General features: G+C 40.4%; 1 protein-coding gene across 1 annotated transcript; it reads right to left on the bottom strand.

Moving 5' to 3' along the window:
- Positions 1–137: 137 nt before the first annotated feature.
- mmp25b (matrix metallopeptidase 25b) lies at positions 138–27,767 on the bottom strand. The gene is made up of 18 exons (XM_076298771.1): positions 27,653–27,767; positions 26,619–26,813; positions 25,498–25,580; positions 25,179–25,335; positions 24,912–24,982; positions 23,990–24,110; positions 18,352–18,434; positions 11,816–11,902; positions 11,435–11,569; positions 10,890–11,022; positions 10,647–10,788; positions 10,237–10,520; positions 9,591–9,776; positions 8,977–9,061; positions 8,563–8,645; positions 2,411–2,569; positions 1,608–1,895; positions 138–1,503 (listed from the first exon to the last, which is right to left on the bottom strand). The coding sequence occupies exons 1-18, from the start codon at positions 27,756–27,758 to the stop codon at positions 1,247–1,249; spliced, it is 2,655 nt and encodes an 884-aa protein (XP_076154886.1). The 5' UTR covers positions 27,759–27,767; the 3' UTR covers positions 138–1,246.

Consider the following 27,767-nt stretch of genomic DNA (forward strand, 5'->3'; position numbering starts at 1 on the left):
GTTGCACAACCTCTGATGAATGGACTTCAGTGTAGGCCTACAACTGTCCTCACCAATGGCACCGGTTGACCACTTGATCCACATCTCCATCTAGTGGTCCAATCAAACAATGCACAAATCTGACAACAAAAACACCATAGCAAGCCATAAAGCTGTATTAAATGAGCATAACACAACTGACTGTGATAGCTAGCTAGCTGTATAGGGATGCAAACAGGCGAGGAGTTAAAAAGGTGAGTGCATACTGTATGTAAAAAATACTGTAAAAGGAATCTATAGATGTGGGACATGAAAACATCAACAACACACAAGAGAAAACACGTGTGGAAAATCAGCTTCTTTATTCATTCAAGATATGACCAAATTATTAAATAAAAAGGGAAAGAATATTCTATAATAATGTTTAACCCCCCCCCCCAAAAAAAAAGAAAATAATAATAATAATAATAATAATAATAATAATAATAATGCAGTATGCATCACATCCCCTGAGTGCTATGGGTTTTACATATGTTTTTTGGTGTTTTATGCCCCCAACGTTGTCTTCAAGGCAGCACTGCTTGGAAGGCATTAGGGTTAAGCATGGGTTAAGGTTAGGGTTAGGGTTGGGGTTAGGTTTAGGATTAGGTGCCTTTAAGTCAGCGGTGGACGACGTTTGGGGCATAAAACACCATCGAGCGTTTACATATATGCCTTCCTGACATCCAGTCCTCCTCAAAATTAATAAGTCTGGCCTATCTGTCAGGTGCTAATAACAGTTATAGAATAGTTGTTTATGCTCAATTCAGAAGAAATTTTTTTTTCCGTAACGACATGTTCTAAAATCAGAGAGGTATCTGCAGTATTTGTATTGTCAATTAACTTTTTAATCAAGTTAGAAGTGAAAGTGTACTTCTCTAAAACGTTTCTGTGAATAGCCTTAAGAATGGTATCTATTGGGTTAGAGGTAAAAGTTTCTGTTCTGCTTGAAGGGGAAATGTGGCAACTGAATACAACAAAGTTGTGACATTGCTGCCTCAAAATATTTTCGCATGAGTTCCTAATTCCTAATATAGAACTGTGTATGAAGTCTCATTAAATGGAAATTAATTGGAAACACATTCATTGTAATGCATTCTTTTGTAACACTTTGTCACTCTGCACACTGTACATATTGTTGAAGTAAATAATACAACTTAAAAAAAAACCATAGAATAACTTAAAGGCACAGAGTACTTCAACATAATTATTGCAAAGAAAAAAACCCTCATATTATCAATGATGTCTGTAAAAAGGCCATGGTGAGGGTCAGTAAGATCCATTGGCTACTTCTCACGGACGGAATTTCAGAGGCCCCACTTATACCACAACTGCAGTCTCCTTTCCCCGGACGGGATGTTGGTACATCCTTCGGCTGACACTTCATCCACTCAATAGCTGTCGATTTAGAAGTGACCACATCCTGACCTAGCTTTCCGTTTTCTACTATCCAGAAGGAGTTGTCCTTGAAGAAATATGTGTCTCCTGTGTACAGAGAGATCATGCATGTCAAATATTACATCCTCACAGTCTCTGACAATAAACATAAATAAACAAACATAAACAAACATTATTTACAGTTGCCTTACCCTCTGGACTGGTGATGATGTCATCTGGATTACTGGGCGCCCCCGTCCACAGTGACGCCGGTTTGGGGTAGCCCTCATCTGGATTTGGCCTCTCCAAATCCTTGCCATTGGAGAAGCCCCAGAACTCTTTGCCACTAAAGAGGAAAGTCCGTCCATTGTGAGCCCAGACGAACGCCGCTTCAACCGTGGTCACGGGCTGACCGTTGCTGTGTTTCATCCCCCACTCGGTTATGGGCCGTGGGTAGCCAGGTAGCGCCTTGTTGTCCTTAAACACCCAGTAGGACTGGCCTGGTGGGGGAGAGGAGGCAGAAACAGAGTCTTTTTGTAAATACCTTAGGGAGATGATCGACAATGTTGCCGGGCAAGGTGTCTGAACCATGTTGTTCGGGCACTTTTCCAGTGGTATTGGGCAATGAATTTTATCTGGAGATTTTTTAATCATCAGTGGGCTGCTTGTTGTAAGTGTCCAATCAGAACATCAGGAACTGGTTATGTGATTGCCATGCAACATTTCTCAAAAATCCAAAACATCATCGCCTTTACTGAAGTGGGAGAATAATCTAAAGTGCCCTGAATTCAAGTAGTTAGCTTAACTATCACAAATACAAGAGAGACAGAGAAGGAGAGGGAGATTTTAAGACCACTACATTTTTTTAAAATGAGTTAAAAAATCTGCTGTAAAAAACAAACTGCAAATTGGGTTACGGCAGTACCTTACTGACATATAAAGGATATTGCATTGGGTCAACACATTGAGTAATATTGATTAACAACTCTACTGACTGGTCATTCAGTCCACTTACCACTGAAGAAGACGATTCTACTGTCACTGCGCTCGTATGCTGCGTCAATCTTTTCAATCTCTATATTATTTTGATCATGGAGGCCAAACCAGAAGTTCTTGATGAGAGCTGGTGCATTAGAGAGCAGGGCTTTCTGCACTCTCCGCCAGAAGAATTTACCTGAAAAAGAACAATGGTATTAAACATCAGAAGGCAACATCATTGGGACTGTTGGAGATCATGACATATTTAAACTTGAGACACAAGGAATCAATGCATTCATCATACTTTTTTTTATCATGTCTTTTATACTTGTTATTGAGACAAGGTTATAGGAAGGGACGAGAAGGGACTGAGTCTGCAGCCACGATGTGTAAAGGGTGTGGGCATGTATGGTTGAATGCATGCGTGTGTGTAGGTCAGTTAAATGTCACCTAATATGAAAAATGCACTTTTTCGGTGTCTTTATGCATGTATTTGGGATGGCTACCAGTGCAAAAACATTGAAATAACAAAACCCAGTCGTATGCTTATAAACTGCCTTGGTCTGGAAATGTGACGAGAATGAGACACTGAGAACTCGTCCCATGATGTCGAGAAGAGAAGCTTGCTGAATAAAACCACTTTTATCTGGACCAAGCTCTCAACAGAAGAGCGAAAGTTTGCATTTATCCTGTAAACTTGGGACCTGTTACCAAAATGTCAAAGTAAAGCCATCATGTTTGACAAGTCAAGTCACTTTTATTTATATAACACATTTAAAAACAACAACAGTTGACCGAAAGTGCTTCACAGGTAAGGCTAACTTTACAGAAATAGAGAAGGAGACTGGCAAGCAAATAAAAGAAAAGGGGGATATAGAATAAAGGGGGTCCACACCAAATCCAGCACCGACAGAGATTTTCCCTGTGCAATGCCATGAACGTGACAGAGGTTTTCCCGAGACCTCATGCCTGTTCATTTAATGCTGACATGGACATCCATACTCCAGGGTGCAGAAGACATACATATTCAGTGAATGTATAGTCAAATATTAACGGATGATTTATAAAAATGTGTCTTCAGCATTACTTTAAATCACACTGAATGGCTTACATGCCAATCATAATTAAGCAACAAATTGTTTACAAATCTTTTTTAAATAAAAACTTCACCATTGACTAATATTTTAAAAATGATGTCCAAATTACTTAAGGAGTAATATAGCATTTCTTAATAATTTACAAACACATCTAAATATTTTGTTGATATTTTGTTCATAATTAACCTAATAAGAAACTGGGCATTTTTTGTCTTTCCCCCCCGAAATTGCACTGTGCCTACTTCAGAGGGCACTGTTCCCACCTCTTTTGGCCTACCATCAAATGCTTGACCCCTTTAGAAAGCTCAGACCCTGTAGAACAGTGTTTCCCAAACTTTTTTTCTGACAGACCATCGCGACCCATTTCACTTCAAATCTACCCTGCAACCACCAATATTGTTTAAGGCCAGAGGTTCTCCAACTTTTCTATGCCTTCCCCAACCATACATTGCTATAGGATCTGGATAAATAGACATAGCATTTTGAGCACCATCAGTGTAAAAAGTTGGAAATGACTACTGAAAAGATATGTTTTACATGTAATGTGCATCCGAGAGTTTGCGGAAATTCTCGCATGTTGAGCAGTCGTCATTCGTCAGCATAGTAAGCCCGTCCTGTATTTCTAAAAAAAAATTTGTAGGCTACGTAGCGTTGCAGACAAATGGGTCCATAACACTGTGGACGTCAATTCCGATGTAAACAGCAAATAACTTAAGTCGTTGTATTGTATTGTTGTATTATATTATATTGTATAGTCGTTATATCAGAACAAAAGGCTTTTGCGCAATAGCCGGAAGAATGCGCCTTTACTTTGGAGTTAGCGAGGTAGAAAACGAGAGGAATAGTGTTTAAAATGTCCATTTAAATTGTAGCCTAATATAATGCACTGTTGTGCATTTTAAATCAGAAATAAGAATGTGAGGAGGTTGCTATTAACTTTAAAGATTGCATCTACAATCGAAACTATCTACATGCAAATTGAACGGCCTTATGTCCGGTCTATGGATGTCTGTTTTGTCTAGTTTGCAACTGCGAGGTACATGGCAGGCGCCCCACAGACCGGTTTCATTTTGAGAGGTAGATATCCATGCTCCCAAATAAAATCTCCTGTGACCCACCTGTGGGTCGCGACCCAGACTTTGGGAAACACTGCTGTAGAAGCACTATACAGATTGTACATAAACAAGGTTGTCATGTATGGATTCCCAAGAGTCCAATTGGTGTATAGCATTACTATGCTACATAGCAATATGGTGCATATTGATTTAGAATGTTGGGGGGAGGTGGGAGAGGGGGATAGGTGTGCCGTAACTAAAGTATCAAGTATCAAGCATGACAGGGCAGGAACTGAGCCTGTAATTTAGAGTGTAGCTGAGGATGATCGTTTCCTTGTTGTCCCTGTCCAGGGTGCCATGGTCGTGGACCCCTAAACAGACACAAGCAAGATGCAATATACAGTTGAAAGGGTGGGGATAGTAATATGGACATATAAGAGAATACTGTATAATGTAGAAAAGATAATATAACAAAACTATGTCAGTGCAAGAATAGGTTGAGGTAAAAGGGTTGCAGCCATTGGTCAAGTATTGAGTATAAAGCAACTAAGCATCAAGTACGGCCACAGTCCAGGAGGGAGGGAGGGGTTGTGCAAATGTGCTAATATAGCATGTAAACAGACTATGCAGAGAAGTCGGGAGGGTACTTAACGTAACTGTGGTTCTCTGAGAATATGAGTGAGGTATCTCACTATGGGAAGCGCCCTCTGACGTGACCAACCACGGAAGCACCTATTGCACCACTTCTGTCTATAGACAGACCAATTGCAGCCCACGTCACCCCTTTATATACGGCTGCGCAACCCTCTTCACTCATTCTCTGGCATGCTTTCTCCCGTGCAGTTATGCAAAACGGGCGTATTGGTGAGATACCTCACTCATATTCAGAGAACCACAGTTACGTTAAGTAACCTCCCGTTCTCTGTCGAACATTCGTTCGGTATCTCACTATGGGAAGATATAGACAACTCCCGTATTGCATGCCTTCCGAAGCAAAAAGAGTTTGATATGATGAGCTCTGAGGGTTCATTTCACTCGTCTGCGGTCCCCACACTAAGCAGGGTGTGTCGGGGTTTGTCCAGCTGCCCGCTGCACATACGTCTTGAACAGAAATTCCTCGGAAAAATGACCAAGAAGTGCCCATGCCCCGAGTAGAATGTGCTCTGTTGCTTGGGAGGCTGAACGCCCCTGGCTTCATACGCCAACTTAATTGCGTTAACTAGCCAGTGAGAGACACGTTGCTTTGAGATGGGTTTCCCTGTGTGGGGAGGCGCCCATGACACAAAAAGCTGGTCACTTTTCCTAATATTTCTCGTTCTGTCTACGTACATCTTTAGTGCTCGGACAGGGCACAAGCAATGCAGCCTCGGCTCCTCTGATGAGGAAAAAGGAGGAGGGTGAAAGGATCGTATCTCTATGGCCTTGCCAACATATTTCGAAACGATTACCTTTGGAATGAATGCGGGATTCAGTCTCAACGTTACCGCTGTCAGATCCTCGTTAAACTTCATACACATCGGGTGAATCAAAAGTGCATGCAGTTCGCTCACTCTCTTTTGCTGAGACCTAAGCCAAAATCAAAGTCGTCTTCAGCGTGAGGTGTTTCATATCGATGCTACCCAAAGGCTCGAAAGGGGCTTCTGAGAGAGCTTTCAGGACCATGGGCAGGTCCCAAGATGGCATTGTAGGCTTCGGTGGCGGACTTAAACGCCGTACACCTATCATGAACTGCTTAACCAGTGGATGGCAACCCACGAGAGTTTGCCGAACCCAACATGACAAGCAGATATAGCGGCCAAATAAACTTTAATAGTAGTGAAGGCTTTTCCTTTGTCTAAAAGTCCTTGCAAAAAACACAACACATCGGTAACTGAGCACTGTGTGTGCATGTTTGTGCATGTCGTGTGTGTGCATTATCCAATGCATAAGTACCAAAACATAGTTCATAGATTTCACATGTTAAATACATTTTATACAACCCCACCCCCATCTTGCCTGTTCATAATTCTGAGAAATTCTTGAATTGTGTGCATGTGTGTGTGTACGTGTTTATGTTTATGTGTGTGTGTGTGTGTGTGTGTGTGTGTGTGTGTGTGTGCATGTGCTTGTGCGTGTGCCTGTGTGTGCGCCTGTGTGTGTGCATGTGCATATGTACATATGTCTACTCTGTGTGTCATATGCATGATTACTGTGAATGTATGTGTGTGCGTGTGTATCTGTTTATGCACATGTGTGCATATGGAATGGGTTAACATGGTCCCTGGAGGCAAACATTTGGCAAAAAATGACAAGAAAAAAAATTGGTCATCCTAGGCCCTACGGTTCACAAGATATTCTCTGTTAGTGTACAGTCACCAAATGTACACATAAATTAATTAATTGTATGGTTCCCCATAAACGGAAGTCCACGAAACTTGCCATGCATTCAGAGGGTGTCATAATGATATTACACCTTCAATTTCGTGCAGATATTGTGTACACCTAATATTTGCTTTTTAATTTTTAACTAGGTGGCGCTATACATGAAATGAATGGTTATGGGATAGGTTGACATTAAGACCAACATACAAAAAAAAGGTGGTCCTCCTCAATATATTCACAAAAAAACTGTGTCCGCCCTACCCTCCTTTTGGGGGGTCCAGTCCGGCGGGGGGGCGACGGATCAAAACGTAAAAACAATGGTTCCATACAATCCTTGTGGGGTTACATGCCCACTAAGTTTCGTGCACCCCGGTCTTTCAGTGTCCTGGGAATCCTTGGCGGAAAATTACTAATGCGAAAAAGAAAAAAAAAACGGAAGAAAAAAACTCTGACTAAACCTATATGACCGCCGCTTTGCTGCGCAGCGGTCGTAATAACTAAAATGCAAATAAACAAACAAACAAACAAAAACATGCAACTGTCCTAACAGCTCAGTTGGATTTGGTACTAGTTCTTGGTGCCCGCATGACTGAGCTAGTATGACTGAATGTGCATATGCTATATTTACAAGTGGGTGTCCACGTGTGCTATTAAGATTCAATCTTAAGGTTGTGGGTGGTTTCAGCAAAGAGGATCAAATTGGTAGTGATGGGCAAATGAAGCTTTGGTGAACCACTGAACCACAGCAGTGTGAGCCTAGCGACACTAGGTGAAAAGCAAAAAGATGGCCGCCACACTGTAATTTTTCAACATAAAAGTCCTTAGCAAACCAATATTTTTGGTTACATATACTGGTTTGGGTAAGGACTTTTATGTTGAAAAATCTACATGTGGCAGCCATATTGGATTTTTTCATTAGTGTCGCTAGCACCAAAGCTTCATTTGCTCATCACTACAAATTGGGTAAGATTACTCCATGTTGCTGCAACACTTGTGATGTGATGCAAATATGTAAGGCAATGCCTTGAGAGCCGATTGCTACCGTTTTCTCTGGAAGACAGCAGACTAAAAAGAAAAACGGACACACACACACACTTTCAAAATGATCTGACATATCATGGCCTGAACCTGCCCTTGTATGGAGACATACCGGTAAGCCTGCTAGATCTTTCTACAGTTAAAGATGATTAAAACAGGAATACTGCAGAATTTCAAACCAAAAAATACTTTTAAAATCATCCGCACAACACACTCTTAAAACAAATGTGATGTCCCTATTTGGACACAGGAATGTGTTAAAAAACAACGCAAGTTGTGTTATTTTCAACACATATTGTGTAACAAATAAAAAAAGGAAACAACACAAACTGCTGTCCCTATCTGGACACAGAGATGTGTTAAAAACAACGCAAATTGTGTTACATTCGTTTTAAGAGTGCAAACGCTGTTCCCCAACAGTTTTTAGTACTGTACAACTTTTTGTGTGACATTTTGGGGCCCAAGCCCAAAGTTTGTGGTGTGCAGACTTTACGTTTTTTTTTTATACTTTTTTTGCATGACTTTTTTTTTGTCGAGCAACTTTTCGGCAAAACCAGAAAACATTTCCAGTTTATAAAAGTTACAGTTTATAAACTGTTAATGTAAAGTGTAGTCAGACCAGAGTATATCTTACTAACCTTTGAAGAAGAAAACCTCTCCTCTGATGTTGGCCACTGCGTCAAAGCCTCCCGCACAGCGATTTGGGACAGATGGGTCTGGCCTGAGAAAAAAAGAACAGGTATAATTGCTAAAAAAACTGAATAAATGTAATACTATGGTATTACACAAAATTGTGCAATTTAATGCCTTTACAGTATTTACAGTATGTTATATAACCCCATAATCCCATATATATAAATGCTCTCAAAAGCTATTCTTTTGGTAATATGTTTTGCCTGCAAATGTTGATTTGTTTGATTTTGTTTGACTGACTGTGTCTGACTGCAAAAAGGCTTGGTTGTTGATAAGCCACGGTGTGAAATCTGTATAGCACTAGCAATTTAACATCTCTCCTTGTGTATATTTGAAATGTATTTTGTGTATGTGCTCACCTTGGTGTTCTGTGTGGTGGAAGTGTATCGGGCAGGTCAGGAAGAGGAGGTGTGACGGGAAGTGTTGGGTTTTTCTTGTTGGGCCCTGAGGGGAAAAGGTCCAGAAAAAAAGATGTCATTAGTGGTCATTAAATCAATATGTCATGCTGGATTATATGCCAAAATCAATTAAGCACTCAAAAGCCAGGTGCAGGGGCCCTCCAGTCATTCTCAAAAGATAACATCAAGGTAGGAAAAAAACAGCATGTCATTAACCCTTTGAAATGTGAAGTTTTTTTTGTAAGTCATTCTAGAATCATACTGTGCAGATCTAGAATTTACATTAACTTTTTCTAAAGGTATATGTATGTTTAGGAGTTTACTTTTACATAGATATTTACATAGACAGTTGAGACTGACAGGAAGTGAGAGGGAGAAAAAGAGATGAGGTGGGAAAGAATCGTGGCTCAGATTTGACCCTGGATCCCTGTGGGCACATGAACCCAAATGTGGTACACAGTGCTGCCCCATTACTGACCATTGACTGAGATTTAAAACAGGCTCTTGAGTTCATTATTACATGGACTGATATGGACATTCTAATCACATATTGTGTTTTCACTCTGTGTACCTACCATACACTTGCTGGATGGCTTGTTGGTCGTCGCGAGGCAAGCGGTAGGAGTGCATATCTCTCGCGGCAGGACCGCTGTAGTAGGGCGCCATGATGGAGCCAGTGTCAGCAGAGTGTCCCAAGCCCAGGGCATGACCGAACTCATGCACTGCCACCGTGAAGAGATCCGTGGTCCCGCCACTGAAGTCTGAGACAGCACAGACACAATGATAGAATTTGGATAGATACTAATAATCAGTCAGTCATCAGGTCTGTCGAAATACATTGCTTGATTTGAATCTAAATCTGATCTCCTAGTCATAGTATTCAAGTTTTGCTTTGGGCTGGGACACTCTTGAAATGAGTTTGGCCCAGCAAACGCTCCATCAGAGAAGTCATAGGGTGTGGTTTCAAAGAGGATGTGTGTGTGTGGTTGGAAAAAAAATGTCTGTGATCAAAGAGTAGGGGGTTAACTAGATTGTAGTCTAGATGACCCTAGATTTTTATATGAATGAACACATAGACCATTCTTGACCTAAAGTCACAGTGTGCTCCAAAAAAGGGGTTTTCCCATATCCAGCAAAGTTCAATGAGACTGTTTAACACAAGAACACCACTGATTCCACATGCTGACTATTATAAGTACAATATCATATTCAGTGGCCTACCTTCATATCCCCAATTCTCCTCATCATCAAAGTGAGTGTCTCCAGCGATCTCGGACTCCCCAGGGAAGAAAGCGTGAGCGAGCGTGCCCCCGGGCCCGTCAAACGGATAGCCGTCGTCATGGTGGGTGCGTGTGAAAGACACCTCCACGTCAGCTTGACCTGGGCTCCTCTCAGAGAACTTCAAGGGGGTGATGTCACTCCAGGCTTTTAAGGCATTCATCATGATATTTCGAACTCTATCTTTTGTATCTATGTTTTTGTTCAGCCTGGGCATGTTGTGGATGCTAGAGTTTTAAAAGAAAGATGAGAGGCAATGAACTCAAGTGGATACACGAAAAGCCCTATCACACTTGAGTTGTCTATGTGTGTGTCATGTGTAAGACCAAGGATAACATGTCCATATTTCTCACCTCCATGTTATTTCTTCCTTCTTCCAGCGTAAACCAGACAGAGCATATCTTTTCCGTCTCCTTCTTCTCATCCTGTCCTCAGAGCCCATGATGTCAGGTAAAGAGCACCTCGGCTTTGACATGAGCTTCAAGGTCTCGCTGTCTAGAAAGGGAAAACCACAAACCTCTGTACTTTAACTTCTGTGCTTCAACTCTTTACCCCACCCAAACAGTTTCCGTCTCAGTGTAAAAAAAAAAAATTACCGAATTTTCCAGTTTGTTTAATTCCTCCAAATCTCTGCATCTCTCGAATTGCTTTCTCTAAGCCTTCTTTAGTTTGGAGTTTTCCAATCTTGGGGTCCGGTGGAGACAGATATCCATAACGACCCAGCCAGTCCTTCAACAAAAGAGTTCTATGACATTATGGTCTTCATTCTGTATGATTGTAGTCTAATTTCAAGTGAAAAGCCCAAACACCCAGCAAGCAGTGATATTTAGACAGAGGAAGTTGGTTACTCATTTTAAATGTCTTCCAATTAATAATTTGGAACCATTCTTAATTTTAAGTAAAGGGAAAACACACTGAAGAGTATGGTGCAATTGTTAATTTAGGATGCTCTCATTGCTTTAGAGCTCTATTAGGAATGTGGCAGTAAAAAAACGTTCAGGTACTGCAAAGCTTAGGAAACTTAGGACCCACCCTCTGTAGTTACAAAACTACAATAAACTAAGAATATTTTGAATAGAATATTATAAAACCAATTAAGATCAATGTAGCAAACAAAACAAAAGAAAAACAGGACACTCACCACACCCCGAGAGTACTGATCCGGCTCTGCCTTAGAATCTATTAAGAAGGCCAACATGAGCACCATACCAGTAAGGCATCTTAACAGGATCCTCGATGGCATCCTCTTGTCGTCCGTGGAAAGGGAATTCGCAGCCTGAAGTTGTACGAAGACAAGAAAAGTCTAACCGTAACTATAACAAATATCTGCTCGTAACCACTGGCAATATTTTGCGAGTAAAGAAAAAATCAAGTAAAACAATTAGTCATATAAACCAATATATTGACTATAGTTCATCAGTCATTGTCAAAAAGTAACCAATAACTGGGTTCAACTGGCAAACGATGCGCTTCAGAACTAAAGACATTCTGGCACGCCTTAGTAGGATAATAGCCTTCCTACCCGTGCTTTGTCTCTCTCCTCTTGCTCTTCGTTCTGACTAAGTAGAAGGGTTTGGGCGATCAATACAAGAGAGGCATTAAGATGCTCCTGTCATCTATGCCGCTTTCTTCCGGCTGTCAGAAGCAGCGGATAGCCTTATATGTAGACTTAGGCTAAAAGGCACCGCCCGGAAATATGATCACATTTACGCGATTGGTGTTCTAAATTTCTAGCGCTTGTTTGTGCTTCACGTATCATGCCATCCTGTGTATCAAATTAATTATCTTTGTCGAAGAGGGGCTCGGATTAGGATTATATACAGAATATTTTCCACTCAAGACCGAGAGCGGGGGAATCTATCATATTATGCACAAGCTAATGCAATTAGTGAAATCAGGCCCTACACTTCACTACAAAATGTTACACTACAAGCCACATATAGCCTACTTTCACACACTGTTGCGTTTTTTTCTGGTTTGTGTGACATTGATAAGAGGGCCATTCCATGCAAAGGTCATCCTTACCATGGAAAAATAATTGTGCACACACAAATAGAACTGTTGTTAAAATGTTCTTTTAGATCTATATTTTATTGTTTGTAACTGATCTGCTTAAATTCCATGGAAAATTACACTATTTTTACATCATAAATATGGTGCGCACGCGCAACCATAAACATAAATTTTCACATGGCAATATTATGCATGTTACATCCATAACGTTTTATAGGAAAAGTTTGTGCACATACAGTGTTGATTTATATCAATGTGAAGTTTGATAAACAAATTGTGCCCCTTTTTTACTTTTAAAACCTTTAATGGTGCGTTATGGGTGTGACGTTATGGATGTGACATTATGGATGTCTAGTCTACTATTTACAAAGGTTTACAACACGATATGCCAGCATTTGAAGTGTCAGATACTCTACTCTGTAGCTAATAGCCTACCCACAGAGATGAGTAATGGCAGCAATAAACTAGATGTACCGCATAGCGGTACAAATGATGACAGCCCCTCAATACTGCACATTCTTTCCACAAAAATATATCACGCTTGTCAATTTGTCTCCATCTCCTACTCTTGCAACTCATGTGCATGTAAATGAGTGTGCATGTGAGTTTGCTTTTCTGTATAAGTGTGTGTGTGTGTGTGTGTGTGTGTGTGTGTGTGTGTGTGTGTGTTTGTGTGTGTTAGGGGGCTAATGGTGTGTGTTGTTCATGTGAAGCACAACAGCAGGAAACAACGCAACTGAACAGGACACTCTTACTCAAAACATTCTTGCAGGCCTCTTTCTGTCATCATCTAGTTTCACAAGGGCAGCCTCATATAATATATAGTAATAGTATACTAATTGTACTACTATTCATACTAGTATAATAATAATAATAATAATAATAATAATAATAATAATAATAATAATAGTCCTATATTGTATTTCCAATGTATTGCAATGCATTTATTTTCATGGTACACCTATGCATTAAGTTGAAATAGGTAGTGCAACTTCAATGTCAACATTCAAATCCATTACTACTCTAAATGACACTGAGAAGCTTACAGGCCATTAGGCCTGAGTAGACAAAGAAGACGGCCATCTTTAACATAAACATAACAGGGCAATTCCATACAAAGGTCATCCTTACCATGGAAAAAAAAAGTTTTGCATACGCAAATAGAACTGTTGTTAAAATCTTCATTTAGGTCTATATTTTATTTACAATTTTTGTAACTGATCTGATTGAATTTGATGGAGAATGACACTCTTTTTACATCATAAATATGGTGTGCAACCATACAGAAACAACATATTTCACATGGTAATATACATATTTCAAAAGTGGATAAATGGACCCAATGTTCAAACAAATTGTGTCATTTGACAAATTCCAGATTGACAAGGGAATGGTAGAGTAATGTCTATGCTCAGCTTGCCTTTAAGAGCACAACTCCTTACATTTGTAAGGCTTTTGTTTTTAAGTCAGCAAGTTCCATGGCCATGTCACATCCATAACGTTTTATAGGAAAAGTTTATGCTACACATACAGTGTTGATGCGACAATGTCCATAGTGTCTGTGCAAAGCTGATTTATATCAATGTAAAGTGTGATGACCAAATTGTGCCCCTTTCTTACTTTTAAAACCTTTAATGGTGCATTATGGATGTGACGTTATGGATGTTAGATAATGTGAATTTACAAGACTGGGGACTTTATTATACCTCAAAGCCGATAAAATGTCTGTTCTGGTGGCATGTCAGTTTCAACGCATTTCAACTTAGTGTTTACAATTGACAATTCAAATATTATTAGGTTGATCAAAACCACAGGGAGGCCTTGCCTAACCATTAGCAAAACAAATTTAATATTAAAATACCTCCAGTGATTAGCCTAGCCAAAGCCTATTTTCAAGTGGCCTAATAACGAAAATCTGAGCGATTATCTTCCTGTAACTGTCATACTAATGTCTGCTTAACACAGTTTAATTTTAAATGCGACGCGATATGACAGCATTTGAAGTGTCAGGTCCTCTGTAGCTAATACCCACAGAGTAACATAAGTAAGGGCAGCAATAAACTAGATGGCTAGATAGCGGTACAAAATATGACCGCCTCTCAGTCCTGCATATTCTCTTCGCAAAAAATAAATCACGCTTGTCAATTTGTCTCCATCTCCTACTCCTGCAACTCATGTGCATGTAAATGTGTGCATATGTGAGTTTGCTTTTGTTTATAAGAGTGTGTGTGTGTGTGTGTGTCTGTGTGTGTGCATGTGCGTATGTGTGCCTGTGTTTGTGTGTTTATGTGTGTGTGTGTGTGTGTGTGTGTGTGCGTGTGTGTTTGCATGCCCACATGCGTATGCGTGCCTGTGTGTGTGTGTTTATGTATTTGCATTCATGTGGGTGGGTGTTTGTGCATGTGTGTGTGTGTGTGTGTGTGTGTGTGTGTGTGTGCTTGCCTGTCTGTATGTGTTTATGTGTGTGTGTGTGTGCTTGCCTGTCTGTATGTGTGCGACTGTGCGTGCGTGCGTGTGTGTGTGTGTGTGTGCGCATGTGCGTGTGTGTGCATGTGCGTGTGTGCACGTGCGCGTGCATGTACTTTATGTGTGCAAATCACAAATGAGTGGGTATGGGTTAGGTTGATGTGGGCTCTTGAGACTAACATACCATAAATATTTTGTCATCTTGGGTGCAACGGTTCAGGTAGGGCTAGTTATTTAGGGGAGTGGCCACCAAGTTTCATGTTCCCTGGTGTTTCAGTAACCCGGGAATCACTGACCAAAATTGATGACGGTAAAATAATTTTTATTTTTATTTTTTATATTTTAAATGACTTGTTGTCCTGATTCTTCCTGTGGATCTTAGTGGGCACTGAGGAAGCAATACTTTCATCGCTAGTTTTTCATGATTACTATTTCAATTGTTTCATATCAAAATTCACTACTTAATTATGTTTTTTATGTAGTTTGTCGAGGACTGGTTCAGACACGTCACATCCATAACGTGAAACCGTCACATCCATAACGCCAGTTTTTCCTACATAATGCATTACGAAAATGACGCATAGTTTCAAAAACACACTTTTTGTGTTCATTCAAGTCTCCTTCATGCTACATATATCATAGTTTCGGCAGTTTACTTCAAAATTCACAGAGTTTGTAGAAAACCTGTAATCTCTCACAAAAGTGTGTCCATTTCATGTCACATCCATAACGCTGATAAAATGCCTTGTATTCTTAGGATGAAATTGATTATATGAAATTTGAGGATTTCTCAGTATTCAGAGGACAGAGGTTGCATTAAAAGTTATGCAAATTAATTCACTGATACTAATTTTGCCCCCACTCTAAGGCATTTTGTTTACCAATATGAGTCCAATTGTCACATCCATAACGCTGGAACTGCCCAACAATAAACCTGAACCTGTCCCTTCACTATGGAGCAATAAATAAATGGACGTAAGGACAATGCCATGTCTTCACGTGTTATGTCTTCCTGAAAATAAGATCTTGTACCACATGAGACCAGGGAGGCCATGCGTGACGCTTGACTGAAGATGTTTGTGACAAGCAGGAATCAGGAACTAGGCAGAAATTAGGTTCAATACTCACAGAGTAACAAAGTAAGAAACAAAAAGGATGTCACAGGATGTGTGTACACTGCAAACACAGAGTTACTGCCTTAAGGTAAATATCATACACCAAGCAAGTTCTGTGGTATGATATCTAGTACAGTACATAAACTATCTTTATTTGCGACACGCATTGCACTTCACGTGAAAAACCACATGACGCAGAGGGTAGCCCTCAGTGGGCCTCAGTCACATTAGGGAATGTGGAAAGCTCTGTCATCAGACAGATGAGACATGCATGTCAGTAGAGTATTTCACAAGAAAAATCAAGGAAAATATAATTTGTCAGACTGATACCCTAGACTTGTTAGTTTAATTGTTTTTTAGACGTTATCAGACTGCTCTCATAGAAAATGTGCCATTAGAATGTTTGTGATAAATTAGCTTTGGTGGCTCCTTTCCTTTTGTGCAGCTCTGCTCAAAACCTTGACTCAGCCTTCTTTGGGATGCTTTACCAGAGGTGTTATCAATATATAATGTGGCTGATGGGATAAAGCAATGAAGGCCAACAACAGGGAAATGATGTGAGACCTTGGTTCAGGATAGTGACGAGGTTATACACAAGGGGAAATGAAGAGGATGTTATGAATCATGATTATTTTTAGAACAGTAAAACAGTTTCTAGTAAACTATATTTTTGAGACCTGATCGTCAGACTTCCTTGAAATTGACATTCCATTTTCATTCATTCTTTTTATCCGAAGGAGGCCTACAATATGGATGCTGTACATGTAAAAAAAATGGTCTCTTTAAACTAATTTGTTGCCCACGCTGATACGTATTCTCAGTAAGTTGTTTCAGCGATAAGTTGTTGCCACAGAACGTATTGTCAATATCCTGCTGGTGAGATCATTTCAGTTATTTTCAGCTGTAGGCTTTGGTCGGATGGTGCAACGGAATTGATGAGAAAATTATTACCGGTATCACACAGTTTCATCTTTATTAAAGGGTTAGGTCCATCCACAAAATGGGTTCACTGTTGAAATACTAATGTATTTGTCACACAAAACAAACACTAACATATTTATCTGATTTAGAAAGACACTTAGACAAAAATAAAGTGAATTGAAACAAGAAGAACACCAAAAAGTATTTTTGTCACCAAATCTTGATTTTCCGATATGCAATATGGCAGCAAAATTAACCTTGTTCTTGTTTGTAGGTGCAATCTGTATCTGTAACATCCTTATTGTTTACTCTAATTCTCTCAATGCGCTGGTTTTCTCTGTCCCTTTCATAGTCCATCAGTGCAAAGAGTTATCTATATTGACAGTATTTTGATGTACTTCTGCTGATGGAAGCCACTGCCTTAAACATTAAGGCTATTAACTTGGAAGATTTGCCCTCTGGGGCAGAGAGCTACACAACAATATCCAGACTTTTAAGTCAACGTTACCAAATAAATTGGCAAATTACAGTTAGCATTCTAGATAGGTCTGTGTCAACAGTGATGTTGGTTTTTACAAAACAGAGCAGAGCAAGATAGCATATTTATCTTTGGTGTTTAATATGACCAAATTATGTCTTATTGTTTTGGGCCATAAAATATTGGCCAATTAAGTATCAACCTGCAAAACAGTATTCAAAAAGCATTTTTCCAAGGTTTCCACAATGCAATCTAACATACATTTCTTTATCCATTGTGTCCACAACCTCTTATGTGGAGTTGGTGTGCTCTGTTTACATACTGTAACTGGATAACTTGTTGACACCACAGATTGCACCTATACTGTATGTCACTGTTATCAAACCATCACTAAAAAAAGAAATGATGACGCACATGTTACTGGATGTTGTGGTACAACCCCCATGCATATTGTATAGGGTTCTGTGTAAATTAGAGCACTTTTGATTGTCATTGTTTATCCCTTTTCTACCTTTGATTGTCACTTGCTGGGTGTAGGCTATACTTTTGGATTCCCATTGGGCAAAGAGCGTAAGTGTTGATTGTCAGTGTCTTGGTCATGTCCCATTTGAAATTATGCAGTTTGTTACAGTACAGAGGCTACATTCCTGCTTTCTCATATGAAACATCTAGATTGTATATTACAGATTTATACAATTCCATTAATGTTCTAAAGCTATCAAAATATTTCATTATGAGTTAGCTTCTTAAAGGATATCAATGAATTCACAGTATACTGTAGCTGAACTCTCAAACATAGAGAGAGTGAAAAAAACAAGCTTTTCAGAGTGAAAATTAGCTTTTCATAGTGTCTTCCAGGAGATTTAAATTTCTGCACATCTTGTAAACTTTAAATGTCAGGAAGTCTGGAAGAGGAGATTCAGAGGACCTCCACATACAAAACCTGAACACTTCATCTCGCACAGCAAATTCCCTTTAAGTTCCTCTTCCTATCCCCACACATTTCTTGTTTTCTTGAGAAAAAGTCTTGGCGTTTGCTGTCTCAGGGCATCATTGCAGACGGGCCCAGTACTGACTGAGGTTCTGGTTCATGTTCTGCTCATTCCCCGGCACCTGCACAGGCACTGACACACCTGGGGAAATCAGACCTGTGAGAGAAAAAAAATGTTGGTAAACTAATTAGTAATCATTTATGTGTGTGTGTGTGTGCCTGGCCAAAAAAGGTCACCACCTGGATTTAACTAAGCAAATAGGTAAGAGCCCATTTGGGTTGCTGCAGTAGGTCAGGTCTAGGTTCATCAGCGTTATGTGCCCAAAGAATGAGGTCAGCTGACTACCTGAATATACTGAATGACCAGGTTATTCCATCAATGGTTTTTTTCCTCCCTGATGAACCAGCACATCATTTTCACACATGGATTGGCCACCACAGACCTTAACCCCATAGAGAATCTTTGGGATGTGCTGGAGAAGAATGGTCCGAATCTCCCATCATTAATACAAGATTAATACAATACAAGATACAATACAATACAAGATTAATGCAACGCTGGACGGAAATAAATGTTGTGACATTGCAGAAGCTTGTAGAAATGATGCCACAGCGAATGCATTCCATAATCAAAGCTAAAGGCGGTCCAACGAAATATTAGAGTGTGTGACCTTTTTTTTGGCCAGGCAGTGTATAATCAAAGCATCTTGTTATAGTGTTTTACTGTATATTCTCATAATGCAAACAATGGTAGATGATTATGAAATAATTTATACCGAATAGCCTACGTTTTATATCATAATCCACCCATGCTCTCTTTTTGACGCAACCTCCACAACCTCTCCCCTGTCCATTTCACCTCTCTGCTCTTCCACTACCTAGCGCATTCTCCTCTCTTGAGGTTAATGATGCCACAGTCTCTCTGCTCTACACTAAGCTCCTGTCTGGATAGCCTGTGCCCTCTATCCACCAGATCTGCTTGTCCTAACCCAGTCACACACATGGTTGAACGATACCCTCCGAACTCTGCGCACCGGCTTCAGAGCTGCTGAGAGGAAATGGCAAAAACAAATACACCTACTGATCTTTCAAGCTACCGGTCGTTTCTGTCCTCCATCTCATCCAGCGTCACTGCTGCAAAGAAGGCTTTTTACAATGATAAGATCCACAGTACCACTGACACCCAAAAACTCTTTTCCAACTTCAAATCTCTACTCTACTCTACGCTGACATATTCACTTCTTTCTTCACTGACATGGCAGCAGCCGTTAGTAGTCAGTTCTATGAACCAAGCACTCACAACCTACCTCTCGAAGCTAAGGGTGCAACATTTCCTTCATTCACCCCTCTCACTGAGAGTGAGGTGTCTAAAACTTGTAACATGTAGCCGCAACTCAGTGCTCAGTTCTCATCTTGCTTGATCTATCAGCTGCTTTTAACACAGTCAACGACCACATTCTACTATATTACTCTCAAGCATGGGCATTTCAGGCAGGAACACTCTCCACTATTCATTGAGCTCCACTGGCTTCCCTTAGTCACCCGCATCAAATTCAAGTCACTAATGGTGGCATAGAAAGTGATTGCTGGGTCTGCATCCTCTTACTTGAGTGCTCTCATAAAGACTTATGGGTGAACCCAGCCTGATCTGCCGGCGATTTCTTTTTCGCCCTGCAGCTCAAAAAGCTTAAGATTGAGCTTGGTCTGGTGAAAGCCAGACTAAAAGGCTTATGTTACCCCTCGACCACTGCGCTCCTCCAAGGAACACCGTCTGGCACCGCTGCCCCTACACTAATGGCCATCCAGACTTTTTCCCTCTGTGGTCCCCTGATGGTGGAATGATCTACCGTGTTCCATCAAAGCAGCGACGTCCCTCTCTACAGTATCTTCAAAAAAACTCTTGAAGACACAACTCTTCCAAGAATACCTCCTCTATAGCGCTTATGACTATCTCACACACCTAATCAGTAATGTTGAAAGTATTTTCTGAGAGGGGGTGCGGATCATGTCAGTGGGGTCCGGGGGTCCGGGGGTCCCCCCCCCGCAAAAAATGAAATTATGAATGCTAAAACACCATTTTAACGCAGTTTACAGAGGGACAGAAATACCAACAGAGAAAGCGGCGCCCGTCTTCTGTCTGACTCACGTGACGTGAATCACTTCACTGCAAGAAATTATGTTTTGTGGGAATGGGTTTGCTAAACCATAGCTTTTGATGAACGGAGATACAGATCATCTCCCTAATCCATTTGTTTGCACAACAGCCCATGTTCTGCGTTCACTCCAACAAGAGTGAAATAAATGTTAGCCTGTGAATGTTGCCAATGAAGCTTACATCAATAAAGTATTTTTGCAAAGGTTTGTGTTGCATATACCAGTTTAATAAGTGTCATTCCATGTTTTGGATTAAAGCCAGTCTCTATGCTGTTTTCTTGGACGGCAAGAATCCGCTTTGTTCGTTGTTTTAAATAGGCTAACATTGTTTGTTGCTTCTACCCACATTATCTCCAGTGGTTCAGTTTTTCCTATATTATTATATATTATATTATATACTATAATATTTCCAGAATATTTCCTAATCTGGAAAATGTTACATTTCTGTTTCTTTCAGTCCACGGTTCCATAATAGGCTACTAACCCTGCAGATCATAGAGAAAGCATGCTCTGGGAACAGAACACAGTGTGGCTGTGGGTCTGACACGGAAAATGTCAAATGTCCGGTGCGGTTCGCACCCCCACTTGCAACGTCACTGCACCTAATAGGGGCTACACACTTACCACACTCTTCCCCCACTTCCTTCCTCCCTCTCCACTTCCCTCTTTACCTCCTCTTCTACCACCTGTCCTCCTAAATACTTAATATGTAGGCTCTCCAGATTTGACTAGTACTTAGGCTATATGTAGGCACTCCTATCTTGCAGTATATACTGATAAAGTGGTAATTCCTAGTAACTATAGTCATCTCGGCACTTTAGTTTAAACGTTAGTCTAATGCTGTAGCTGTAACATCGTTTAAATGCTTAAATATTAAAATGCTTAAATAGTAATAGTTTAAATGTTATGATATTGGTCTACTTATAGCTCTTTAAATGTTAAAATGTTAAAGTATGACAGCTTGGATGGGAAAATCCTACCTTTGCCATATGACATAGCCTAGTTACTAACCCTAACTCTAAATATTTGAAACAGTTGAATTTTGGTGGAATTTATAGCTATAGTGATATGTCAATTAAATATAATTTGTTTTACTGCCTGGTACATTAATAAAGTTAAATAACACCAAAGGCCACTATCTAGAATTCTATATTTCCAACTGGACATTAAAGTACTATAACTTGTGCACACTACAAGCTTTAAACTTGGCAGGACTTATGCCGATAGATAGGGATAGTAATTGATAGAGGTTTTTGGCTGCAAGCTGATATTCAACTTTATCTTTAAAAACTGGTTTTCTTTATAGGTGTAGATTGATTTTTACATGTTTTTCTCTTACACTGTAAAATACTGTTTGATTCTGACACTTCTGCAGACAGCCCATGAGTGTTAACTTTCATTTGATAGCATGTTTATGTATATACTGTAGACTAAAAAATATGTTGTCAGCTTGTACCCAAATATGTCCACAAAAGTCTTAACGGAAGCCATTTTCAGAATTGGCCCCCTGACTAGATTCAAAGTTTCAATCCATTATCTGTTTCTGTTTATGCATCTGCCTTTAAATGGTAATTCCAGTGTTTTGGAATTTGCTTGTGTGATGAGCCATTATTAGCCATATGTTTTTAGCATACAATACATGAAGCCTGACACAGGATATTGTGGCCTAAAATAGTAAGTGTGGTTAGACCATGTATGATCAGATAAAAATATGTAGCAAGTCTACTTCCTCTTTGTTACACCTCCATTTTTAGGCCATTACCCACACTGTCACTACATTTATAGGTAATTATGGCATGTTTCCTTATAGTATGGCTATATGTTGCCACTTTCCATTGCCAAGCATTAACTTCCTTGAAGGCGAGTACTCTGTTGAAGTTTAAAACTATTGGATCTGCCCAGAGCCACTCTGGATCTGCCATAACCAATCACTAATGTTTGGTCGTGATGTATGTCTGGCTCAAACTAGCGCATGACCTCAACGTCATCGTTCTCAGCCACTCCCTCTGTTCACATTTGGACCTGCAGATTTTTGCAGGAGAAAACCCGCGAATATACTGCAGACCCAGACGACGTACTGAAGGGAAATGAAAATTGAGTGGAAGTACTTAAGAGGGCGGAGCCAGGCTAAGAAAGAGTAGGCCTGGTTTTTCAATTAGGGAGGTCACCTGATCACTTTAAATCCATGTGGAGGGAGAAGGTGGGGGCCCTCTTGATTGCACATGTGAGTGGTTATTGTTCGGCTTATTATAGTCCAATGTGTGACTCTGCATTTCTTTGTATTTTGTCGAGTCTATGTGTCTCTGTTTTTTTGTAATTAATATTGGTTATTTTTCAGGGGTGTTTTCAGATTATATCTGCCGATTTAATAAACCTACTTTACACCAAAAACCTGTCTGTTTCATAGTGTGTATCTACGTTGCATAGTGTGTAGCTAGCTCTGTGTAGGAACGCTACATGTTGTAATGTTAATTGAGCGCAGGCTACACACACACACACACAAAAAAACAGACCAATTTCCATGTGAAATGCAAAACACCACTGCAACACACAAACCCACTACACAATCACCAAAACATTCACAGAAACAAGATGCCTTTTTTGCCTGTTTTTTTTTTTTTTGTTTGTTTGTCTTTTGGAAGGTGAATGTCCTTATTTCTGAGTTTCTCAGGCATTCCATTTAAGAGCAAGGAGTGCAACATCAAACAGTGCATTGGTATTTTGACAGTAAGCACATCTGAGGGAATCTGCTTGCATGCAAGACCGTGTATGCAACACCAGGATTCCACTAAACCTTTACTAAACCATGTGTGTGACTAGCAGAGTTTAGCCTGCCCTACATGCATCTGGACTCGCCTATTATTTGAACTCATCCAAACTGAAACTAACTTCGCCGTGGTCTCATAGGCAACGACAAAACAGTTGTACACTTAGTTATTTACTTTCACTCTTGACCGACAAGTGGTTACAATCGAAAACATATTCGAATGACTGAATAAAAATCCTATGGATATTCATCCTGTGGATGAATCGTTGCTTGGGACTTGTTGCTAAGGACTGATACATTTGGTGACAGTACGCCTTCAAAATAGCTGTGCTTGTATGCGCGTTTAGCTTTAGACCAGGTTTGTCTTGGTTAGTGGCGTAATGATTTTTAGTCGGTTTAAGATAGCGATTTTTGGATCATGCAACTGACCACGCCCATAGGCGCAATGTTCTATTGAACTGGAGCGCATGGCGAAAAATTAATCTCTGCCTTCGGGATATTTCTATTTATTATCTTCATTAATGATGATTGGGCCCTTAGCTGGAGGAGTCAGGTTGAGAGAGTGGTTCGGAGACTGCTGAGGCTGACGTCTGGACAGACAATGGACAGAGGGCAAGAAAACGTAACTATTCGACTAGGTTTTGGGGTTTTGGTTTTGGGGTTTTTAAGTGTTTTCCCCAGAGCCATATACAGTATGTACAATATATCCTATCTGAGTTCCTATCTGAGTGTGCACCCTACTGGAAATCAGTGTGAACTTGTGAAGTGAAGTGGTGTTCAGCAGGACTCACCTGTGCTGCTGTTGGCTGGCGGGGGAGGGGGGAGGTGGGGGGAGGGATAGGAGGACGAGTCAAACGTGCGTGGAGCGGAGGGCATGCATGCATAAGAGGGGGTGGACTGAGGAGGGATGGACTGCGGGACACGGAACAAGGGAGAATGGGAGAGCGGGAGGAGGAGGAGGAGGAGGAGGAGGAGGAGGAGGAAGAGAAATAAGGACAGGTATGAATGGCCTCAGGAGTGGAGGAGAGGAAAGTAGGGATGGAAAAGAGAGGAGGAAGATAGGAAGCATGGAGAAAAATAAGATAGAAAGACATTTGATTATGTGAATGCTATAAAGCCCAGAGAAAATGCAATGATAACTATATATAGCAAAGGTCATCTAAGAGGAGGTGTAGAATTGATTGCACAGGAAAAATAACTAAGAAGGTACGTTTCTACTCTACAATTCAGTCTTAAATCTCACAATTCAAATATCAAATATATAAGAGACATATTTATAAGAATATCATTATTTTCCTTTTTCTTTAAAAGCTTTTTTTTTGTGCGTCACTATGACTGCATGGGTAACTTTAGTTATATCAAAGGGACCACAAGATGGCTCTAGGCAGCCATGAGCTACTGGTAGATGAGAGAGCAATTACAGTATTTCAAATCAAGTGATAATGCTTATCTTAGATAGTGTAATAAAAAAGTATCTCCAATATTTATTGCACAACTGTACCTAACAGATGAGTTAGTGTTATGCTGATATTGCTAGTTTTGACATGTATTAAAAAAGGTTAAAGGGTTTGAAGGTAACACCGCATAGAGATGAGGAAGACAAAGATGTGTTGATGATGATGATGATGATGATGATGATGATGATGATGATGATGATGGTGATGATGGTGATGATGATGATGATGATGATGATGATGATGAACATAACCTCACCTGAACAGTGGAGTACACTGAGAGTGAGCTATAGCCAGAAAGGGATGAGTCACTCTGACTGAGCATGGAGCCTGCAACACACACACACACAGACACACACACACACACACACACACACACACACACACACACACACACACACACACACACACACATTAACAGTGTCATGTCAAAAGAATCTGGTAATCTGATCTGCTCACAGATAGTAAATTGTTCCCAGCATTTGCATGAATAGGCTCTTGTGTTTGGGTGTTTCCTGCGCCTGACCTGCACTGCTGCCATGCTGCTGCTGCTGCTGCTGGTACACTGCGTTAAAGGAAGTACTCAGTGGGGTCTGGGTACAGGAAGTCCCCACCCCGCTCCGTCTCTGGTTGCGCAGTTTCTCCTCTCTCCTCCACTTAGCTCTTCGGTTGGAGAACCACACCTGTCAATCAAAGACATGACCACAAATCCGTTGCTACATCCGTTACTACAAAGAGTAGCGACGTAAGAGCATTCACTTGTGTGTGTATGTGGTAATTTGATATCCATAGATGGAGGTCAGGTCAGGTTAATGGTGAAAGGGTTGAGTGGTTTTAAGTAATACCTGGATCCGTGCCTCTGGTAGGTCGATCTTGGTGGCCAATCTCTCCCTCGCAAACACATCTGGATAATGGGTTCTTTCAAATTCTGTGGAGACAAGGTTTGGATTAAGGCCAAGAATTGGTTGTTTGATTAACTAGATGTACCACAAAGCGGTACAAAATCTGACTTGTGGCTAAAATGTGATGGCTTCTGATTGGCTGTTAGCTTTTTATCGTCTTTAAAATTGCTCTAAAAGTGATCCCCGACGGTATTGTTCTTCATGTCGTTATCGTTATAGTTCATGGAGGACGAAGGATATTTTTTTATAGTTATCGTTATAGTTATCATTCTTTATGTGAACGGCCTTTAAGAGGTTGCAATCAGAAAATGTTAAGGTATACGGTGCAGGTGACCCAGCCAGTTGTGCCACAGCTGGGGCCAAAACTAACTTTTTGGAATGATGGCAATAATAGGATTATGAACAGCTAATCATGGAAAATCTTAAAATGCCAACTATATTAACATAATAAACAGGTACATTTTGTTTATGCACTGAAAAAAAACCCCTGATAATCTGAACAGGGGTGATCTACCATCCCGGAAAATGCCGTTTTACCAAATGCTCATACCTATGAACTCTTAAACTGCTCCCACTGGTCAAATTCTTATCAACATAGGCTATTCATTTCTGATCTCACAAGATAGAAAGATATGCCTCCCTCTACCCTTATACCTCTCACCCTATACTCTACTCATGAGCTAAAATTTTGGATGAAACACCTGAGAAGAATTTACAGTCACTGGAGATTCTCACGGACTAAAGAGAGATTTCCCAATAAAAGCCTGCTTTCAATTACCATCATGCTGGCACAATGGAATCCCAAGGCCAAATGTGTAAGACAAACTGATAATTTTTCTCTTCCATGAGTGAGCAGTTGAGTGAGCATGTTTCAAGTTGTTTATGTCGTTGTTTCATGATTATGAAAATGGTTTCACAATTGCTGTGAGAATTTAGCCTAAAAAGACTACACTACTACACCCTGTCTGTCCTTTAAGGTCACTGGCTTTGTATTCTACAATACTGCCCCCTACAGGCGACACAGGACACAGCAGCAGCAGCCGCAATGGTGGTGAGCTCCTGACCTTTCTCCAGGGCCTCGATCTGCTCCTGGGTGAAGCTGGTGCGGTTCCTCTGCAGCTTCCTCTTCAGCTGCAGCCTCAGCTGTGACTCCTCACCTTCATCCCTCTCAGCTTGCACTCCCCCTCCTCCTCCTCCTCCTCTTCCTCCTCCACCTCCTCCCCCTCTGCCTCCCATGGTACCTAAGCCTCCTCCTCCTACTCCTCCTCCTTGCATGACCCCTTCTGGGTCTGCCATGCACCCATCTGAAACATATGTTTAAGAACAAAAATGTATCAACATTCGATCACATTAATTGGATCAGTTAACAGCAATGAAGGAAACATAACCGGCTAAAATGTCAGTCTTGCTTTGTTAACACCATAATAAAAAAATATACAACCAAAGTGAAATATCAGTGTTCATTTTTTTTAAATGAGCATGAAGACAAATGCATGTGGAATTTATAAATAAAACTGTAATAAATAGACTGTATGTTAGACAATTAAATGCCAGGGTAAGAATAGAATGTGCTATCTGTGCAGAACTATCAAATTCATATTTTAACAAGAGGAAAGCTACAATGTCTCAATGTGATTTTTGAATTAAAACAGAACTAACTGCTGTTGCTGTTGCAGATAGTACTGAAAAGATTCTGTAAAAAAGAAATAATCATACAATCATCTCTTTCAAACACCTCTGAACTCCTGATCCACATAAATGTGAAACCAGTGGAGGGAATTGATCTTGCCAGACATCTAGCTGACACATGCAGCTGCCAAAGCCATATCAGAGCATGACAACTTAATACACAATGTGATATTGCAATATGCTTTGAGAAATACAGGCACAAGTAACATTTTCTGTTACATGTAGATAGATCTACACTTTGAAAAATCCAATACTACACCCTACCTAATATAGCTATGACTGAAAGCTTTCTTGTGAATATGCAGGTAATTTTGATTTGTTGATTTGTTTTGTTTACATTTCCCAATAATATTACAAACCATTCCAGGTATGTATTTCTGGTCCTATGAAATGAACCGTTCTTGCTCACCTGTGGTGTGCTGTGGTGGCATGTTGGCCTGCTGGTGGTACCAGTCGTTCGGCCCGTTCCAGTTTGATCCATTTTGTAGGTTCAGCATGGTCAGCTTTTCATACATTATTCACTA

Source organism: Alosa pseudoharengus, unplaced genomic scaffold (genome assembly GCF_046254945.1).
Source record: "Alosa pseudoharengus isolate Yale_2024_CS ecotype anadromous, Long Island Sound unplaced genomic scaffold, YU_APseudo_1.1 YU_APseudo_1.1_scf_21, whole genome shotgun sequence".
NCBI classification, from domain to species: Eukaryota; Metazoa; Chordata; class Actinopteri; order Clupeiformes; family Clupeidae; genus Alosa; species Alosa pseudoharengus.